Source organism: Pangasianodon hypophthalmus, chromosome 19 (genome assembly GCF_027358585.1).
Source record: "Pangasianodon hypophthalmus isolate fPanHyp1 chromosome 19, fPanHyp1.pri, whole genome shotgun sequence".
Taxonomy (NCBI): Eukaryota; Metazoa; Chordata; class Actinopteri; order Siluriformes; family Pangasiidae; genus Pangasianodon; species Pangasianodon hypophthalmus.
The window spans coordinates 22,269,014-22,288,244 of record NC_069728.1 but is presented as its reverse complement, the minus strand read 5'-3'; the positions used below and the strand labels follow the sequence as shown (position 1 = coordinate 22,288,244).

The 19,231-nt window shown below is 40.9% G+C and overlaps 1 protein-coding gene across 1 annotated transcript in view; it reads right to left on the bottom strand.

Moving 5' to 3' along the window:
• LOC113525047 (pleckstrin homology domain-containing family G member 3) overlaps positions 1–12,167 on the bottom strand; it is a 31,827-nt gene extending 19,660 nt beyond the window's left edge. Inside the window, exons 1-2 of the mRNA XM_053242260.1 lie at positions 11,953–12,167; positions 892–1,093 (exon numbers count right to left, since the gene is read on the bottom strand). Coding sequence (XP_053098235.1) covers positions 892–990 — 99 coding nt within the window. The 5' untranslated portion in view covers positions 991–1,093; positions 11,953–12,167. The remainder of the gene's footprint in view (positions 1–891; positions 1,094–11,952) is intronic.
• Positions 12,168–19,231: the final 7,064 nt, after the last annotated feature.

Here is a 19,231-nt window from a genome sequence, read left to right as displayed (position 1 = left end):
TAACATGGTATTATCAGACAATTTATTGCCATTTGTTTCCCTATCAGTATCCATAATTATTATTTAAATTAATTAAATTATTTAAATTAAATTCATTCCATGTTCATTATAAATATGAGGTTAAATATGCCCAAACAGTAGGTGTTGTTTGCTGTTGTACAACTATTTTGGAGCTACTATTCTAATGATATGTTCTAACTGTGTCCAACAATATTCAGCTAATCAGTGTGTCTGTGTACGTAGTAGTTGGTTAGAATGATTTATACTCAGAAGAGGATGGGTTCACTTTTGAGTTTGTTTCCTCTGAAGGTTGCATGGCATCTCAGGGAGTTGGGGTTAGGGTTAGGGTGCCATTGTCACCTCTGGCTTGCTCATTAGGGATAAATGTAAATTTAAATTTAAATTTTATATCCGGAGTTCTGTAAAGCTGCTTCGTGACATTGTCCATTGTTAAAAGCACTACCTAAATAAAATTGAATCAAACTGAACATTTCATAGCTCATATGCAGGGTTAGGGTCAGGGTTAGGCAGATGGTAATGTCAAACACTGTAATGTTTTTACACTTTTTTTTATTTGCCGCGCTTTAGCAATGGTCCCTAAAATTTCAGACACATATACTTGGAGTGTATTCAAAATATTTTACTAACAGCAAATCAGTTGGAGCTCATTTCGATGTCACATTAAAAACATGTAGACATACAAAAGATGGTGTGCTGTTTGTGTGCTATTTACCAGAAATACCCAAACGTCTGAATGTGAATATTAATTTGAGCTTTTATGTGTGTGTGCTCATGAGTGTGTTATAACATGTTTGTGCTAATGTGTTTTAATGTGCATGTGCTTTATTGTGTGTGTATGTGTGTTAATGTGAGCTTTTGTGTGTGTGTTACCTCCACGATGCTGTGCAGATCTCGGACATACATGCGTTCCGTCTCCATGATCTCCATGACGACACGGTCCAGGTAGGAGAGCTCTGGATTGGGAGCCATGATGAAGGACAGACGAGGAGTATAGATGTGAACACTGTTACTAACACTGCAGTGACTCAGCCGAACTGCCAGGGTAGTGTGGAGCTCAAACCCTGACAGAAAACTAAAACAGAGAACAGTGAGGAACACAAACATCTCATTATTCACTCTAGTTCATTCTGAAGTGATTGTGACTGCACACTACTCTTTCTGAAGGCTGGACATTGGACAGTATTAGGGTTGAAAGTAACAGGTTTTTGGAACACACTTGAACATCATTTTATTAAAATCAAAGCCAGACCATCACTGACACTGATATAACACAAACATTCTTCAGAATCAGAAAGAGCTTTTACTGCTCACACACACAAGGAATTTGACTTGGTATGAAGCTTCCAGAACACACATACCAATAAGACAGCGAGACATATAATAATAAAATTACAAATAATAATAACATGAGGAATATATATGTATGTGTGTGTGTAATAATGAACACATGGCCTAAGCAACAAAAACTTCCCCATATTACACCGATTTCATTTAGGAGCTTCTGTTCATCTCTGATTTTGTAAATTTACAGAGGCAACTAAATATAAATGAATGAGGTATGTGCAGTTATGAAACATGCACAAAAACGCCATGTTACAAAACTTGTCTGCCCATAGTTATAACGAACAAACCCAGCAATACAATCCTTTATTATCATAACATAAAAGGCGTAATGTTAAAAATGGCTGTTGTTATGAATAGCGTGAAGTATGGTTCCTCTAGACCTTACTTAATATGGAATATTATTTCCAGTGTTGTATTCAATATCAGTGGTCAAATGGTAACATGGTACAGTAATGATATTTACAGTAATCGTATTTTTAAAACATGGAAATTCTCTGTAGTTTCTGAATTTACATATACAAAATGAACAATTAGCAGTCTCGCGTCATCTTTTTTTTTTCAAATCCTCATCTGAAGAGCAAACCCTGGAAGTAAACACAGAGCTGCGTTAGCCTGAATTTTCTCTTCTGCATAGACACACACACGATCTATTTTAAACAGCTTGCTATGCAGAGTCAACATAAGTTTACACTGCATTTGGTATACACACACACTATACATACAATATTTTATATGTATATATATATATATATATATACACATACATATATATATATATATATATAAACAGCGACCTTTTTTTTGGCCAGGCAGTGTATGTATATGTGTGAGAGATATATATATATATATATATATATATATCTCACACATATACATACACTGCCTGGCCAAAAAAAAGGTCGCTGTTTGGGTTTAAATGAGCAAATACTTAAGAGCCTATGATTGGATCATTACTGCAGTGATTAATATGCTTCAGCTGGCAACAATTCTTTTAAACTTAACTGATGCAGTGTGTAGCTTCTCATTTCTTAAACAACCATGGCAGATTACGTTACTGTAAAGATGTTACTGAAGGGGAAAATTGTTGGCCTGCATCAAGCAAAGAAAACAGCTAAGGATATTGCTGAAATCACTGGAACTGGGTTAAGAAATGTCCAGTGCATTATTAAAGCCTGGAAGGATTGTGGTGAACCTTCAGCTTTACAGCAGAAATGTAGTGGGAAAAAAATCTTGAATGATCGTGATCGGAGATCTTTAAAACGCTTGGTGATGTCACATCGTAAATAAATCGACAGGAGAACTCACGGCTATGTTTAATAGTGAAAGTAAGAGCATTTCCACACGCACAATGTGATGAGAACTTACAGGATTGGGACTAAACAGCTGTGTGCCCACAACAAAGCCATTTGTTAGTGAAACTAATCAGAAAAAATGACTTCAGTCTGCTCTGGAGCATAAAGACTGGACTGTGGAGCAATGGAAAAAGGTCATGTGGTCTGATAAAATCAGATTTACTCTATTCAAAAGCAATGGGCGTGTCAGGGTAAGAACGGAAATGCATGAAGCGATGCACCCGTCATGCATAGTGCCTACTGTACAAGCCTCTGGAGGCAGTGTGATGATCTGGGGTTGCATCAGCTGGTCAGGTCGAGGCTCAGCCTCATTGTGCGGCAATAAAATGAAGTCAGCTGAGCACCTGAATGTACTGAATGAGCAGGTTTTCCCATCAATGGACTTTTTCTTCCCTGACAGCATAGGCATATTCCAGGATGAAAATGCTAAGATTCATCAGGCTTAACTTGTGAAAGAGTCATTCAGGGAGCATGAGGAATCATTTTCACACATAAATCGGCCACCACAGAGTCCTGACCTCAACCTTGGGATGTGCTGGATAAGACTTTACGGAGTGGTTAGACTCTCCTGTCCTCAGTGCAAGATCTCAGCCAAAAATTAATGCAACTCTGGATGGAAATAAATGTTGTGAAGTTGCATAAGTTGTTGACACATTATAGGACGAATGCGTGCCGTAATCAAAGCTAAATGCAGTGCAACAAAATATTAGATTGTGCGACTTTTTTTTTTGGCCTGGCAGTGTACATACATGCACACACACAGTCAGGTCCATTTGGACAGTGACTCAGTTTTCGTAATTTTGCCTCTGTACATCATTACAATGGAATTGAAATGAAGCAATCAAGATGTGATTGAAGTGTAGATGTTCAGCTTTAATTCAAGGGGTTTAACACAACATATAGCATGAATGGTTTAGGAATTACAGCCAATCTTTACAGAGTTCTTTCATTTTCACAGGCTCAAAAGTAATTGGACAATTGACTGCTAAGCAGTTTCATGGCCAGGTGTATTCTGTTTCCTCGTTATTTCATGACAAATTAAGCAGATAAAAAGTCTGGAGTTGATTCTAAGCAATTGCATTTGGTAGCTGTTCATGGGATCAATATGCAGTACAAAGAGGTGTCGTTGCAAGTGAAGGAGGCCGCCATTAGGCTGAAAAAACAAAACAGACCTATCAGAGATATAGTAGAAATAGGGGGCACAGTGGCTTAGTGGTCAGCAAGTTTGCCTCCAGGGTTAGGGGTTCGATTCCTGCCTCTCCCTGTGCTTTGGGGGTTTCCTCCCCCAGTTCAAAGACATGTGCTGTAGGCTGATTGCCATCTCTAAATTGTCAGTAGTGTGTGTGACTGTGCCCTGCAAATGCCTTGTACCCTGAGTCCCTGTGTGTGTGTGTGTGTGTGTGTGTGTAATATATATATATAAAGAGAGAGAGAATATTTGTTATTTAGGCCCTTATAAATAAAATGGTGTGGTGCTCATCAACTTCTATAAACAAAATATAGCCTCAGGTGGCAACAAAAAATACAACAGAAAAGTCAAAAAGTAAACCAACATTCAGAAACCAGGTGGGAAAAAATAAGAACACCCTTCCTACTTCCACAATCATTAAGAGTGAAATTATCAGCCAGGTGTTACTAATGAAATGCACAAGATTAGTTAACTTTTGGTAGTTTGGTGTTATAGAGCACAAAGATTTGAAATTGACCTTTCTACAGTGAGAAGGATTGTTTACAAATGGAGAGCCTTCAAGACAGTTTCCGATCTTCCCAGGAGTGAGCATCCCAGCAAATTCAGTCAGACTGTTTAATGCTCAGACATATAAAGAAAAACCCAAGAGCTACATCATGTGACCTACAGGTCTCTGTAATTACATTAAATGTTTATGTTCATGACAACACTATCAGAAAAAGACTGAACAAGTATGGAAAAAGGAAAAAGCCCTTCTCTCCACAAAGAACATGGCTTAGGTTCGCAAAATTGCATCTGAACAAACCACAAAAGTTCTGGAATGATACCCTTTGGTCTGATGAGACCAAGGTGGAGATATTTGGTCATCATGCACAGCACCATGTTTGGTGAAAATCAAACAAAGCATATCACCACAAACACCTCATACCAACTGCGAAGCTCGGTGGTGGAGAGCTGATGTTTAGGGCTTGTTTTGCAGCCACAGGACAGAAGAGAAACTTGCAGTCATTGAGACAATGATGAACTCCATTTTACATCAGAATATTCTTAAGAAAAATGTGAAGCCATCTGTCCAGCAGCTTAAGCTGGACTTAAAATTGGGTCATGCAACAGGACAATGATCCCAAGCACACCAGCAAAGCAAATCAACCTCTGAGTGGCTAAAGAAGAAAAAAAATGAATGTGTTGGAATGGCCAAGTCAACTCCAGACCTCAACCCCACTGAGATGCTGTGGTGGGATCTTAAGAGAGCTGTACATAATCCAATCCCCACCAATGAACTGAAGCGATGCTGTAAAGAAGAATGGGCCAAAATTCCTCCACAATGATGTGAGAGGCTGATAAACTCCTACAGAAAACATTTATTTTCAAGTTATTGTTGCTAAATGTGGTTCTACATGTTACTAAATTATAATGTGTACTTTCTCAGCTGGTTTCTGAAAGGGATAAATTCACATATTTACAATATATTTTTTGTAAATCCATTTATTTCTGTAAAGCTGCTTTGTGACAATGTCCATTGTTAAAAGTGCTATACAAATAAAATAAAATTGAATTGAATTTTTGGGAAAAAAAGACTCATATTGAAATCTCTTGTTTTTGTTGTTGTCACCTGATGTTATTTGTTTAAAGAAGTTGGTGAGGACCGTACAATTGCAATTTTTTTTTTTTTGTTCACATTATGCACTGTGTTTCTGTTTGATGTATATAATGCAGGATATTGGAAGGAGTTGTGGAGATCTTTAGGAAGGTTTTACATCATGGATAAATTTTCTTCACTTCTTTTGTCTCAGTGAAGTGGCACTTGAATTAAAATACAAAACAAACCTTTGTAATCAAGCTTACATCCAATTAAAACTATTCTCTCTTTCACTGTCACTATATCATTATATTACATAAGATCCAGCCAGAAGACTGCCAGAGCTCTGTTGTGCTTCATTGCCTAGTAAAGGTGCTAGTATATTCCAGGCATCCTAATAGCCATGGTATTGTCTTACTGTACAGATTTGTCAATGCACTGGTTTCCCAACATGTACCGAGTCATCCTGTGGGCAATAATAACCAATAATCAACCAATAATCATAATTCCTGGTATTTACTGAAAGTTTTTAAATTTAGCCACAGCCATCTACTCTCTCCCCTGTCAGTTACATAGAAAGCAGCCAAATGTGGGTGTCTGAGTTCATATAAGCTGAAAAGGGCAGACAGCACTTTCCTCGGAGTGTGTTATGCTACCCTGTGACACAGCATGAGCAGCAGATCAAAAGGTTGTGGTTAGCCAGCTTCATGTGTCTTGGAGGAAGCACATGTTAGCCTTCATTTCAATTCTATTTCTATTTCAATCCTTCCTTTAAATTCTATTCTGTACTTTACAGGAAGCCAGTGAAAGAGATGCCAGAACAGAAGAGATATGCTCTCTCTTCCTGGTTCCAGTCAGAAGCCTAGGTGCAAGATTCTGGAGAAGGTGTAGTTGGGATAAAACTGATTGAGAGACTTCCAAATAGAAGGAGCGTTAACAAGACATAGCACTAGTCACAAAGCAGCTTTACAGCAATCCAGATATAAAGTTTTACTTTAAATTTATCCCTAATGAACAAGCCAGAGGCAATGGTGGTAAGGAAAAACTCCCTGAGTAAGGAAGAAAGGAGAAGAATCAGACTCAAAAGGGAACCCATCCTCATCCTCACCCAATTTCCATCTAGCTGATACAAAGGTTTTTAGTTCAGAAATAGATTTCAGCTGTAAAAACAGCTTTCGCGATGGAGTTTATCTGTTTATTGAAGCTTAGGGTAGAGTCAGATAGTACTCACAGGTTTCGGAGTCATGAGGACCACAGAGAATGAGTTCAGTTTTAGCTTCATTAAGCTACAGGAAGTTATTAACCATCCAGCACTTTTTGTCCTCTGGACTGAAAAACTATTGCTTGTTTACAGCAAGCGGATACTGTCACAGTAGTAACGCAGGTGTTATGCTTGGGCTGAGAGTATCCCACAGTTGCTTAAGAAGGAATGTGGATACAAGATCAAGGAGACAGGAGCTGGGCTTCATGTGAGAGATAATATCACCCTGATTATGGAGAGAGAGCAGTTTGAAATGGATCAATGTGGCAGAGGGACCATGGACAGGATCCTGAATATGAGACCTTATGTTCTCAATCATAGTGGTGAAGTTAGAACAGAACTGTTCACATAATACAACTGATGCATCTGAGTGGGGAAAGAAAACTACTTAGCCTTTAGTACTTTTACAAAAATCTGATACTTGTTGAGATGGTCTCTCAGGATCTCACAGGACCCCTGCAGGCTGGCTTTTTACAGAACTACCTTGCAGTCTATCGTTAAACATGTTATACAAATATAACTGAATTGAAATTTAATTGAGAACATCAACCTGAAAACCCACACAAAAAGCTGTGATGAGTGCTGGCCCACTCCAACTGCTGCCCACTGTGAATGTTCTGAACTCGAACGTATATTCAGGTCAGAGAGGAGACACTTTTTTTTCCCTCCTTGCCTTCATGATGGTGATAAAAAAATAAAAAAAAAACTGCTAAAATGACTAAGACATTTATCACAGGATCAGACAACATGCTGAAACCATGCTGCCCAGGATAGTGCTTTGCCTGTGAGTAACAAGACTTGAGCAGTGTTGTTGTCTGAGGTAAACTCTCGAGCAGAGAAGTACAAAGAGCATTGTCACAGGAAACCTTAGTGGGGTCCCATGATACTCGTGTGCTATGTAGATTTGATTTTGCTTCCATACAGCAAAAGAAAGGAAATGTAACTGCTTTAAGTGGTAAGCTAGCTCATCTAGCATAGAGTGGGTGATGGCCAGCTATTGTTGTTCCCTTACACCTTGCCCTTGTGCAGACAGAGTCTGACGAAATTGGCCAAAACCCGCTTCATGCTTGAAATTCTTCTGTCGGAAGATCACACAGGACTTGAATGCAAATGCAAGTTTATTAAAAAAAAAAAATCTGTGCAGACAACAAAAAAGGTGCAAACCTGGAGCAAAAGACAGGCAAGGGTTGGGAAATCACCAAACAGAATACACTTGGCTACATCAAACTTGTAAATTATATAGAATCAAGTCAAGACCAAAATGCCAGTTGGACCAAAATGTTCAGAATCATCACTGGCAGAAACCAAAAGTGAGATTTTACAAAAAGAGTTTGTCTGGGTTATTTAAAAGTGTGTACAATGTGTGCTTGATCAAAAGTCCCATAATTGAAAACAAGGATAAGTGTAATGGAATTGGTCAGATAATGAAGTCTGTAGTTCATCATCTGTAGTACATGTAGTAGCTGAAATGGTGTTCATATTATTGATTGATGCAGGTTATGATGTGATTTTCTGAGGATCTTGGAAAACTGAGTCCATGTTTCTGATTGAGCCTGGCAGTGATGTTATAGATTCTGGAAACCCATAAACTAATGTTGAACTCTATCCAACCTAAATCCTAAAACACTAAACCCTAAACCAGGGGGTTCCCAGACATGGGGTTGTGAGAGAAACTCACAATGTCCTCTTTTGTTTCATTCATTTTTTTTTTTTTTATAAGTTAATATTAGAAATATCAAAGATGGAATTTGTGTGCTAATATTTTGCAATGTTACTGGGAGGCTCATTCAGACATGCCACATTTAAATCAATTTTTCACTATCCTGACATGCTCCACTAGTGTAGTTCAGCTCTTTAGCTTGTTTAACGTCGCTGTACATAAAATCGCTAAACATTTTACAGTTCGACTTGGAAACCGGATGGGCAGGGATGTTTTGGCTCTGACGTGCCATCTAGTGAATATCACGTTTAAATCTTCCAAATGTACCTAAGATAGGCAGATGAGTGTGTGAACAATGCTGCAAAACCAGTATCTAGTATCACACCTCCCTGATGTGGTTCATTTTCCTGTAACAACACATCACTTCCCACTGAACTGGTACGTCAGCGCAAGGAATATTCCTTTGTTTTTTTAGTCTCTTACATGACACGTGTATGTTAATGACATAATAAAATGTTCAAATCTTACAGTAATCCTATATTATAAATCTGGAATTTAAAAAAAAAAAAAAAAAAAAAAGTATGGTGGTCAAGGCTTGGGATCACACAAAATTCATAATGTCCATTTGGAGCCATTTGCCAAAAAAATTTAGGAATCCCTAAATTAGACCCAATTCACTCAGATAGTTGGGACGAGTTCCAAAGCAGATGGCACAGGAGCAGACCTAAAGCTACATGGAACAGTCTGAGTAAGCAATGAGACATTAAATGCACATTATATCATCAGAACATTACAAATGCAAAGAAGTGACAGTTGTTGGAGGGAGAGAAGAAAACCCTAGATGAAGAGGTGAGCATGAATAATGACAATAAGAATACTAGCAATAAAAACTTTTCAGCATTATTGTTATCACACATGTTCAAGTACAGTGTAAACAACTAAAATCTCTCTCCATTCTCTCTAAAAACTCTGATTTTCTCCAAACTCTGATTTTCTGTATACTTGTATTTGGTACATTTCACACTGCCCCATAGTGGACACAGTGACATTACGTGTGAAATAAGTTGCCAGACACTGCTGTGAACATCTGCACACAACATCTCAACATTTCATGCACAGAAAAATGAAGCAGTCTTTAGTCAGAGAGTGACGTGACTCATCTCAGTTAAAAGTCTGACAGGTGAAAATGCAGTCATTTTTAAACCTTTTAAACAGTAAAAATTGTAAAATCATAAACAGGCAACTATCACAGTATAAAAGTTTTATATCAGCATTTGCCTATTGATGATACCGAACACTGTGAAAAGGAGAGCTGTGTAAACTCACCAGCGCAGAACAGCTGCTCAGCAGGCAAACACACAGTAAAGTCTAGAATGAGGTTAAATGAGATTAAAGTTCTGTGAAATGTTGTAATAAACATTATACACTTATTTACTGAGAGGATAAAATGAGGTTTAAATCTCACAGCTGGAAATAAACAATAAACAAACAGACCGTCTCTCTCCGGACGGCGCTGAGTCACATGACCTCACCAAACTACAAACGAGCTCTGTGTGTGTGCGCGCGTGTGTGTGTGTGCGTGCGTACATACATATTCAAACACATGCACACATCAACAAAAACAATAAACAGTGCTGTGCACTGAGTGTGGAATTTAACGTACTTTATATACATCACCAAAGTAGTGTTAATGTAATAACTCCAGCAAGTAAACCACTAACTCATTCATCCATCTGTCTTCAGTAAGCATGTTATCCTGGCATTTGCAAGGCACATACAGCAGGTTAGTCCTATATATTAACTCTGTCTAACTCTGTCTCACTCTGCTGAAGCTTCCTGGAGAGAAAAGATAACTGTTCTATTGGCATGTAGCAGTTTCTGTAGAGTGAGACAGTTTGAAGACAGGCTGGCTGGGTTTTAGGGTAGAGGACAGAACTCATAGACAGCAAGTTCATACTCTATAAGGGAAATAAAGAAAAGCTAGAAGTTAACAGGAAAGTGACCATTTACGGGGGGGTTGGGGGGTTAAGAAAGAAAAAAAAATTCCATGTGGAATTATCTACATCTACTTGTGATTTTCTCCACTTTGATTTCGCCATTCTTAATTCCCATCTATTGCGGTATAAAACATCCTTCAGTTAAGAAGTAGGTGAAGATGGCTTGTTGTTCTGTGCTCAAGTCATTCCCCAAATCTGGGAAGACAAAGTGTTTTTCAGTAGAGGGTGTTGACCGTAATCCCCTTCCACATCCATCATGTGTCTCCAGCCTCCAGAAGTACTCATGGATTTTCATTTCTTGCTATCCTGAATACTGCCATCTGATCTCAGGGTGTTCACGCGTTTTCATGCGTTTTCCAGTTTCTGCTTTACATTTGAGATGATGGTTTTTAAAGCAGATGCTGATGTAACTAGTCACAGATCCTTTAAATGACTCCATGATGTTGGAGTTAGGGTTAGAGTAGTAGGTAGCATTCTCCTTGTGTAGTGTGTAGTGTGCAGTTGGATAAAGGCTCCACAGACTTCCCTAGCAGTAGCACTACAGCAATGTGTTAATGAGCACCGGGGTAAACTCTCAGAGGAGACAGTCTGGCCAACACGTTACTGTTAAAAGCAGAACCAGTGAAGAGCAGGAACTTGGAACTATAACAACAATCTTCTGTTTATAAAAAACACATAAGCTACCTCTGCAAATCTTACTGAACTTACAGCACTCTGTCAGTGCTAACAGAGGTTAACAGGTCAAGCTGTATGAACACCTCCCGAAAGCTGGTGTTGAGCCACAGCGAAAATGACATGAAAACAAGTCTGTAATCTCAGGACTGCTTTACACCTCTGCAGTGAACCTCTACACCTCTGCAGTGAAGCGGATGCAGTGAGGGGGTTTATGGGTAAGCATAGGGTTTAGAGAGGCACCAATAAACTCACGTGAACACCTCCAGAACCCTAACAGTGACGTGTGTGTGTATGTGTGTGTGTGTGTTATAATTTTATCATCACCAGCACTTTTATATCATTCGCTCACTTTAAGTAAGCACTTTATCCTGGTCAGGGTCAGAGTCAGGGTCATGGCAGATCTCCCCCCAACACACACAAACACACACACACACACACACACACCTAATTAACTCTGTTGTAACACTCATACACACCCTCACTAAGCCTGAACACTACACGCACTTTTTTTTTTTATTTTACACTCTCTCTCTCTCTCTCTCACACACACACACACACACACACACACACACACACACACAAACCCCACTGTGTTTGATTTCCTCAGCATTAACAACCGTAAAACTGTACAAAACTTCCCCAGTAACGCTGCTACACACACACACACACACACACACACACAGGTGATCTCCATCAACCCACTGGTTTAAAACGGTTTATTAAACACACATAACTATATGTATATATAATGTGTTGTGTTTTTTATATATATATATATATAATCACACAGCACATTAAAGTAAGTGTGTGTGTGTGTGTGTGTGTGTGGAAGGTAAAGAATGGAGGAAGTCACACAGGAAACTAAGATACTTACCGAGATTAAAGTTTCACCAAATCCGCCACTTTAATCCGATAAACAGCGCAGAAACTCCGACAATCTCCACAGAGTGTGTGTAGAAATGTATGTATCAGTGTGCGTGTGTGTGTGTATATGTGTGTGTGTGTCTGAAATAGTGCGCTATTTTCCTATTGATAACAAACTCCTATAAAATCAGCTGTATTTCCTCCAGCGACCGCTTTTTTCGAAAATCGCCTTGCGCGCATGCGCGGGCGGGGCTTCAGCCGGGCAGGGTTTAATATCCGTGCGACTGACTGACTCACACTACCATACTGCACACTGCTGTAGTACACACTACTATACTGCACACTGCTGTAGTACACACTACCATACCGCACACTGCTGTAGTACACGCTACTATACTGCACACTACTGTAGTACACACTACTATACTGCACACTACTGTAGTACACGCTACCATACTGCACACTGCTGTAGTACACACTACCATACTGCACACTGCTGTAGTACACACTACTACACTGCACACTGCTGTAGTACACACTACTATACTGCACACTGCTGTAGTACACACTACTATACTGCACACTGCTGCAGTACACACTACTATACTGCACACTGCTGCAGTACACACTACTATACTGCACACTGCTGCAGTACACACTACTATACTGCACACTGCTGTAGTACACACTACTATACTGCACACTGCTGTAGTACACACTACCATACTGCACACTGCTGTAGTACACACTACCATACTGCACACTGCTGTAGTACACGCTACCATACTGCACACTGCTGCAGTACACACTACTATACTGCACACTGCTGCAGTACACACTACTATACTGCACACTGCTGTAGTACACACTACCATACTGCACACTGCTGTAGTACACACTACCATACTGCACACTGCTGTAGTACACACTACCATACTGCACACTGCTGTAGTACACACTACTATACTGCACACTGCTGTAGTACACACTACTACTATACTGCACACTGCTGTAGTACACACTACTATACTGCACACTGCTGTAGTACACACTACCATACTGCACACTGCTGTAGTACACGCTACCATACTGCACACTGCTGTAGTACACGCTACCATACTGCACACTGCTGCAGTACACACTACTATACTGCACACTGCTGCAGTACACACTACTATACTGCACACTGCTGTAGTACACACTACTATACTGCACACTGCTGTAGTACACACTACTATACTGCACACTACTGTAGTACACACTACTACTATACTGCACACTGCTGTAGTACACACTACCATACTGCACACTGCTGCAGTACACACTACCATACTGCACACTGCTGTAGTACACACTACTATACCGCACACTACTGTAGTACACACTACTATACCGCACACTACTGTAGTACACACTACTATACTGCACACTGCTGTAGTACACACTACTATACTGCACACTGCTGTAGTACACACTACTACTATACTGCACACTGCTGTAGTACACACTACCATACTGCACACTGCTGTAGTACACACTACTATACTGCACACTGCTGTAGTACACACTACTATACTGCACACTGCTGTAGTACACACTACTACTATACTGCACACTGCTGCAGTACACACTACTACTATACCGCACACTGCTGTAGTACACGCTACCATACCGCACACTACTGTAGTACACGCTACCATACCGCACACTACTGTAGTACACGCTACCATACCGCACACTACTGTAGTACACGCTACTATACCGCACACTACTGTAGTACACGCTACCATACCGCACACTACTGTAGTACACGCTACTATACCGCAAACTGCTGTAGTACACGCTACTATACCGCACACTGCTGTAGTACACGCTACCATACCGCACACTGCTGTAGTACACGCTACCATACCGCAAACTGCTGTAGTACACGCTACCATACCGCACACTGCTGTAGTACACGCTACTATACCGCACACTGCTGTAGTACACGCTACTATACCGCACACTGCTGTAGTACACGCTACTATACCGCACACTGCTGTAGTACACGCTACTATACCGCACACTGCTGTAGTACACGCTACTATACCGCACACTGCTGTAGTACACGCTACTATACCGCACACTGCTGTAGTACACGCTACTATACCGCACACTGCTGTAGTACACGCTACTATACCGCACACTGCTGTAGTACACGCTACTATACCGCACACTGCTGTAGTACACGCTACTATACCGCACACTGCTGTAGTACACGCTACTATACCGCACACTGCTGTAGTACACGCTACTATACCGCACACTGCTGTAGTACACGCTACCATACCGCACACTACTGTAGTACACGCTACCATACCGCACACTACTGTAGTACACGCTACCATACCGCACACTACTGTAGTACACGCTACCATACCGCACACTACTGTAGTACACGCTACCATACCGCACACTACTGTAGTACACGCTACCATACCGCACACTACTGTAGTACACACTACTATACCGCACACTACTGTAGTACACTCTACTATACCGCACACTACTGTAGTACACACTACTATACCGCACACTACTGTAGTACACACTACTATACCGCACACTACTGTAGTACACACTACCATACCGCACACTGCTGTAGTACACACTACCATACCGCACACTGCTGTAGTACACACTACTATACCGCACACTACTGTAGTACACACTACCATACTGCACACTGCTGTAGTACACACTACTATACCGCACACTACTGTAGTACACACTACCATACTGCACACTGCTGTAGTACACACTACTATACTGCACACTACTGTAGTACACACTACCATACTGCACACTGCTGTAGTACACACTACCATACTGCACACTGCTGCAATACACACTACTATACTGCACACTACTGTAGTACACACTACTATACTGCAAACTACTGTAGTACACACTACTATACTGCACACTGCTGCAATACACACTACTATACTGCACACTGCTGTAGTACACACTACCATACTGCACACTACTGTAGTACACACTACCATACTGCACACTACTGTAGTACACACTACCATACTGCACACTGCTGTAGTACACACTACTATACTGCACACTACTGTAGTACACACTACTATACTGCACACTACTGTAGTACACGCTACTATACTGCACACTGCTGTAGTACACACTACTATACTGCACACTGCTGTAGTACACGCTACTATACTGCACACTGCTGTAGTACACGCTACTATACTGCACACTGCTGCAATACACACTACTATACTGCACACTACTGTAGTACACACTACTATACTGCACACTACTGTAGTACACACTACTATACTGCACACTACTGTAGTACACGCTACTATACTGCACACTGCTGTAGTACACGCTACTATACTGCACACTGCTGTAGTACACGCTACTATACTGCACACTGCTGTAGTACACACTACTATACTGCACACTGCTGTAGTACACACTACTATACTGCACACTACTGTAGTACACGCTACTATACTGCACACTGCTGTAGTACACGCTACTATACTGCACACTACTGTAGTACACACTCCTGCAATACACACTACTATACTGGACACTACTGTAGTACACACTGCTTCAATACACGCTACTATACTGCACATTACTGTAGTACACACTACTGCACTACATGCTACTATACTGCACACTTCTGCAATACACACTACTATACTGCACACTAATGTAGTACACACTGCTGCAATACACACTACTATACTTGACACAGCTGCAGTACACACAACTATACTGCACACTACTGTAGTACACACTGCTGCAGCAGTGTGCAGTATAGTAGTGTTTATTGCAGCGGTGTGCAGTATGGTAGTGTGTACTACAGCAGTGTGCAGTATTGTAGTGTGTACTACAGCAATGTGCAGTATAGTAGTGTGTATTGCAGCAGTGTGCAGTGTGGTAGTGTGTATTGCAGCAGTGTGTACTACATTAGTGTGCAGTATAGTAGTGTGTATTGCAGCAGTGTGGTAGTGTGTATTGCAGCAGTGTGTACTACATTAGTGTGCAGTATAGTAGTGTGTATTGCAGCAGTGTGCAGTGTGGTAGTGTGTATTGCAGCAGTGTGTACTACAGTAGTGTGCAGTGTGGTAGTGTGTATTGCAGCAGTGTGTACTACATTAGTGTATAGTATAGTAGTGTGTATTGCAGCAGTGTGCAGTGTGGTAGTGTGTATTGCAGCAGTGTGTACTACATTAGTGTGCAGTATAGTAGTGTGTATTGCAGCAGTGTGTACTACATTAGTGTGCAGTATAGTCGTGTGTACTACAGCAGTGTGCAGTATAGTAGTGTGTATTGCAGCAGTGTGCAGTATAGTAGTGTGTATTGCAGCAGTGTGCAGTATAGTAGTGTGCATTGCAGCAGTGTGCAGTATAGTAGCGTGTATTGCAGCAGTGTGCAGTATAGTAGTGTGTACTACAGCAGTGTGCAGTATAGTAGCGTGTATTGCAGCAGTGTGCAGTATAGTAGTGTGTACTACAGTAGTGTGCAGTATAGTAGCGTGTACTGCATCAGTGTGCAGTATAGTAGTGTCTACTACAGTAGTGTGCAGTATAGTAGTGTGTACTACAGCAGTGTGCAGTATAGTAGTGTGTATTGCAGCAGTGTGCAGTATGGTAGTGTGTACTGCAGCAGTGTGCAGTATAGTAGTGTCTACTACAGTAGTGTGCAGTTTAGTAGTGTGTACTACAGCAGTGTGCAGTATAGTAGTGTGTATTGCAGCAGTGTGCAGTATAGTAGTGTGTACTACAGCAGTGTGCAGTATAGTAGTGTGTACTACAGCAGTGTGCAGTATAGTAGTGTGTACTACAGTAGTGTGCAGTATAGTAGTGTGTATTGCAGCAGTGTGCAGTATAGTAGTGTGTACTACAGCAGTGTGCAGTATAGTAGTGTGTACTACAGCAGTGTGCAGTATAGTAGCGTGTATTGCAGCAGTGTGCAGTATAGTAGCGTGTACTACAGCAGTGTGCAGTATAGTAGTGTCTACTACAGTAGTGTGCAGTATAGTAGCGTGTACTACAGCAGTGTGCAGTATAGTAGTGTGTACTACAGTAGTGTGCAGTATGGTAGTGTGTACTACAGCAGTGTGCAGTATAGTAGTGTGTACTGCAGCAGTGTGCAGTATAGTAGTGTGTACTACAGCAGTGTGCAGTATAGTAGCGTGTATTGCAGCAGTGTGCAGTGTAGTAGTGTGTACTACAGTAGTGTGCAGTATAGTAGTGTGTACTACAGTAGTGTGCAGTATAGTAGCGTGTACTACAGTAGTGTGCAGTATAGTAGTGTGTACTACAGTAGTGTGCAGTATAGTAGTGTGTACTACAGCAGTGTGCAGTATAGTAGTGTGTATTGCAGCAGTGTGCAGTATAGTAGTGTGTACTACAGCAGTGTGCAGTATAGTAGTGTGTACTACAGTAGTTTGCAGTATAGTAGCGTGTACTGCAGCAGTGTGCAGTATAGTAGTGTGTACTACAGTAGTGTGCAGTATAGTAGTGTGTACTACAGCAGTGTGCAGTATAGTAGTGTGTATTGCAGCAGTGTGCAGTATAGTAGTGTGTACTACAGCAGTGTGCAGTATAGTAGTGTGTACTACAGTAGTGTGCAGTATAGTAGTGTGTACTACAGCAGTGTGCAGTATAGTAGCGTGTACTGCAGCAGTTTGCAGTATAGTAGTGTCTACTACAGTAGTGTGCAGTATAGTAGTGTGTACTGCAGCAGTGTGCAGTATAATAGTGTGTACTACAGTAGTGTGCAGTATAGTAGTGTGTACTACAGCAGTGTGCAGTATAGTAGCGTGTACTACAGCAGTTTGCAGTATAGTAGTGTGTACTACAGTAGTGTGCAGTATGGTAGTGTGTACTACAGCAGTTTGCAGTATAGTAGTGTGTACTGCAGCAGTGTGCAGTATAGTAGTGTGTACTACAGCAGTGTGCAGTATAGTAGTGTGTACTACAGCAGTGTGCAGTATAGTAGTGTGTATTGCAGCAGTGTGCAGTATAGTAGTGTGTACTACAGTAGTGTGCAGTATAGTAGTGTGTATTGCAGCAGTGTGCAGTATAGTAGTGTGTACTACAGTAGTGTGCAGTATAGTAGTGTGTACTACAGTAGTGTGCAGTATGGTAGTGTGTACTACAGTAGTGTGCAGTATAGTAGTGTCTACTACAGTAGTGTGCAGTATAGTAGTGTCTACTACAGTAGTGTGCGGTATAGTAGTGTCTACTACAGCAGTGTGCAGTATAGTAGCGTGTACTGCAGCAGTTTGCAGTATAGTAGTGTGTACTACAGTAGTGTGCAGTATGGTAGTGTGTACTACAGCAGTTTGCAGTATAGTAGTGTGTATTGCAGCAGTGTGCAGTATAGTAGCGTGTACTACAGCAGTGTGCAGTATAGTAGTGTGTATTGCAGCAGTGTGCAGTATAGTAGCGTGTATTGCAGCAGTGTGCAGTATAGTAGTGTGTACTACAGTAGTGTGCAGTATTGTAGTGTGTACTACAGCAGTGTGCAGTATAGTAGTGTGTACTACAGCAGTGTGCAGTATAGTAGTGTGTACTACAGTAGTGTGCAGTATAGTAGTGTGTATTGCAGCAGTGTGCAGTATAGTAGTGTGTACTACATTAGTGTGCAGTATAGTAGCGTGTATTGCAGCAGTGTGCAGTATAGTAGTGTGTACTACAGCAGTGTGCAGTATAGTAGTGTGTATTGCAGCAGTGTGCAGTATAGTAGTGTGTACTACAGCAGTGTGCAGTATAGTAGCGTGTACTACAGCAGTGTGCAGTATAGTAGTGTGTACTACAGCAGTGTGCAGTATAGTAGTGTGTACTACATTAGTGTACAGTATAGTAGTGTGTATTGCAGCAGTGTGCAGTATAGTAGTGTGTATTGCAGCAGTGTGTACTACAGTAGTGTGCAGTGTGGTAGTGTGTATTGCAGCAGTGTGTACTACATTAGTGTGCAGTATAGTAGTGTGTATTGCAGCAGTGTGTACTACATTAGTGTGCAGTATAGTAGTGTGTATTGCAGCAGTGTGTACTACATTAGTGTGCAGTATAGTAGTGTGTATTGCAGCAGTGTGTACTACAGTAGTGTGCAGTATAGTAGTGTGTATTGCAGCAGTGTGCAGTATAGTAGTGTGTATTGCAGCAGTGTGTACTACAGTAGTGTGCAGTATAGTATAGAAGGATATGTCACTAAAGTCTATTAGAGTGTGTGTCCCTCTCACACATACATGT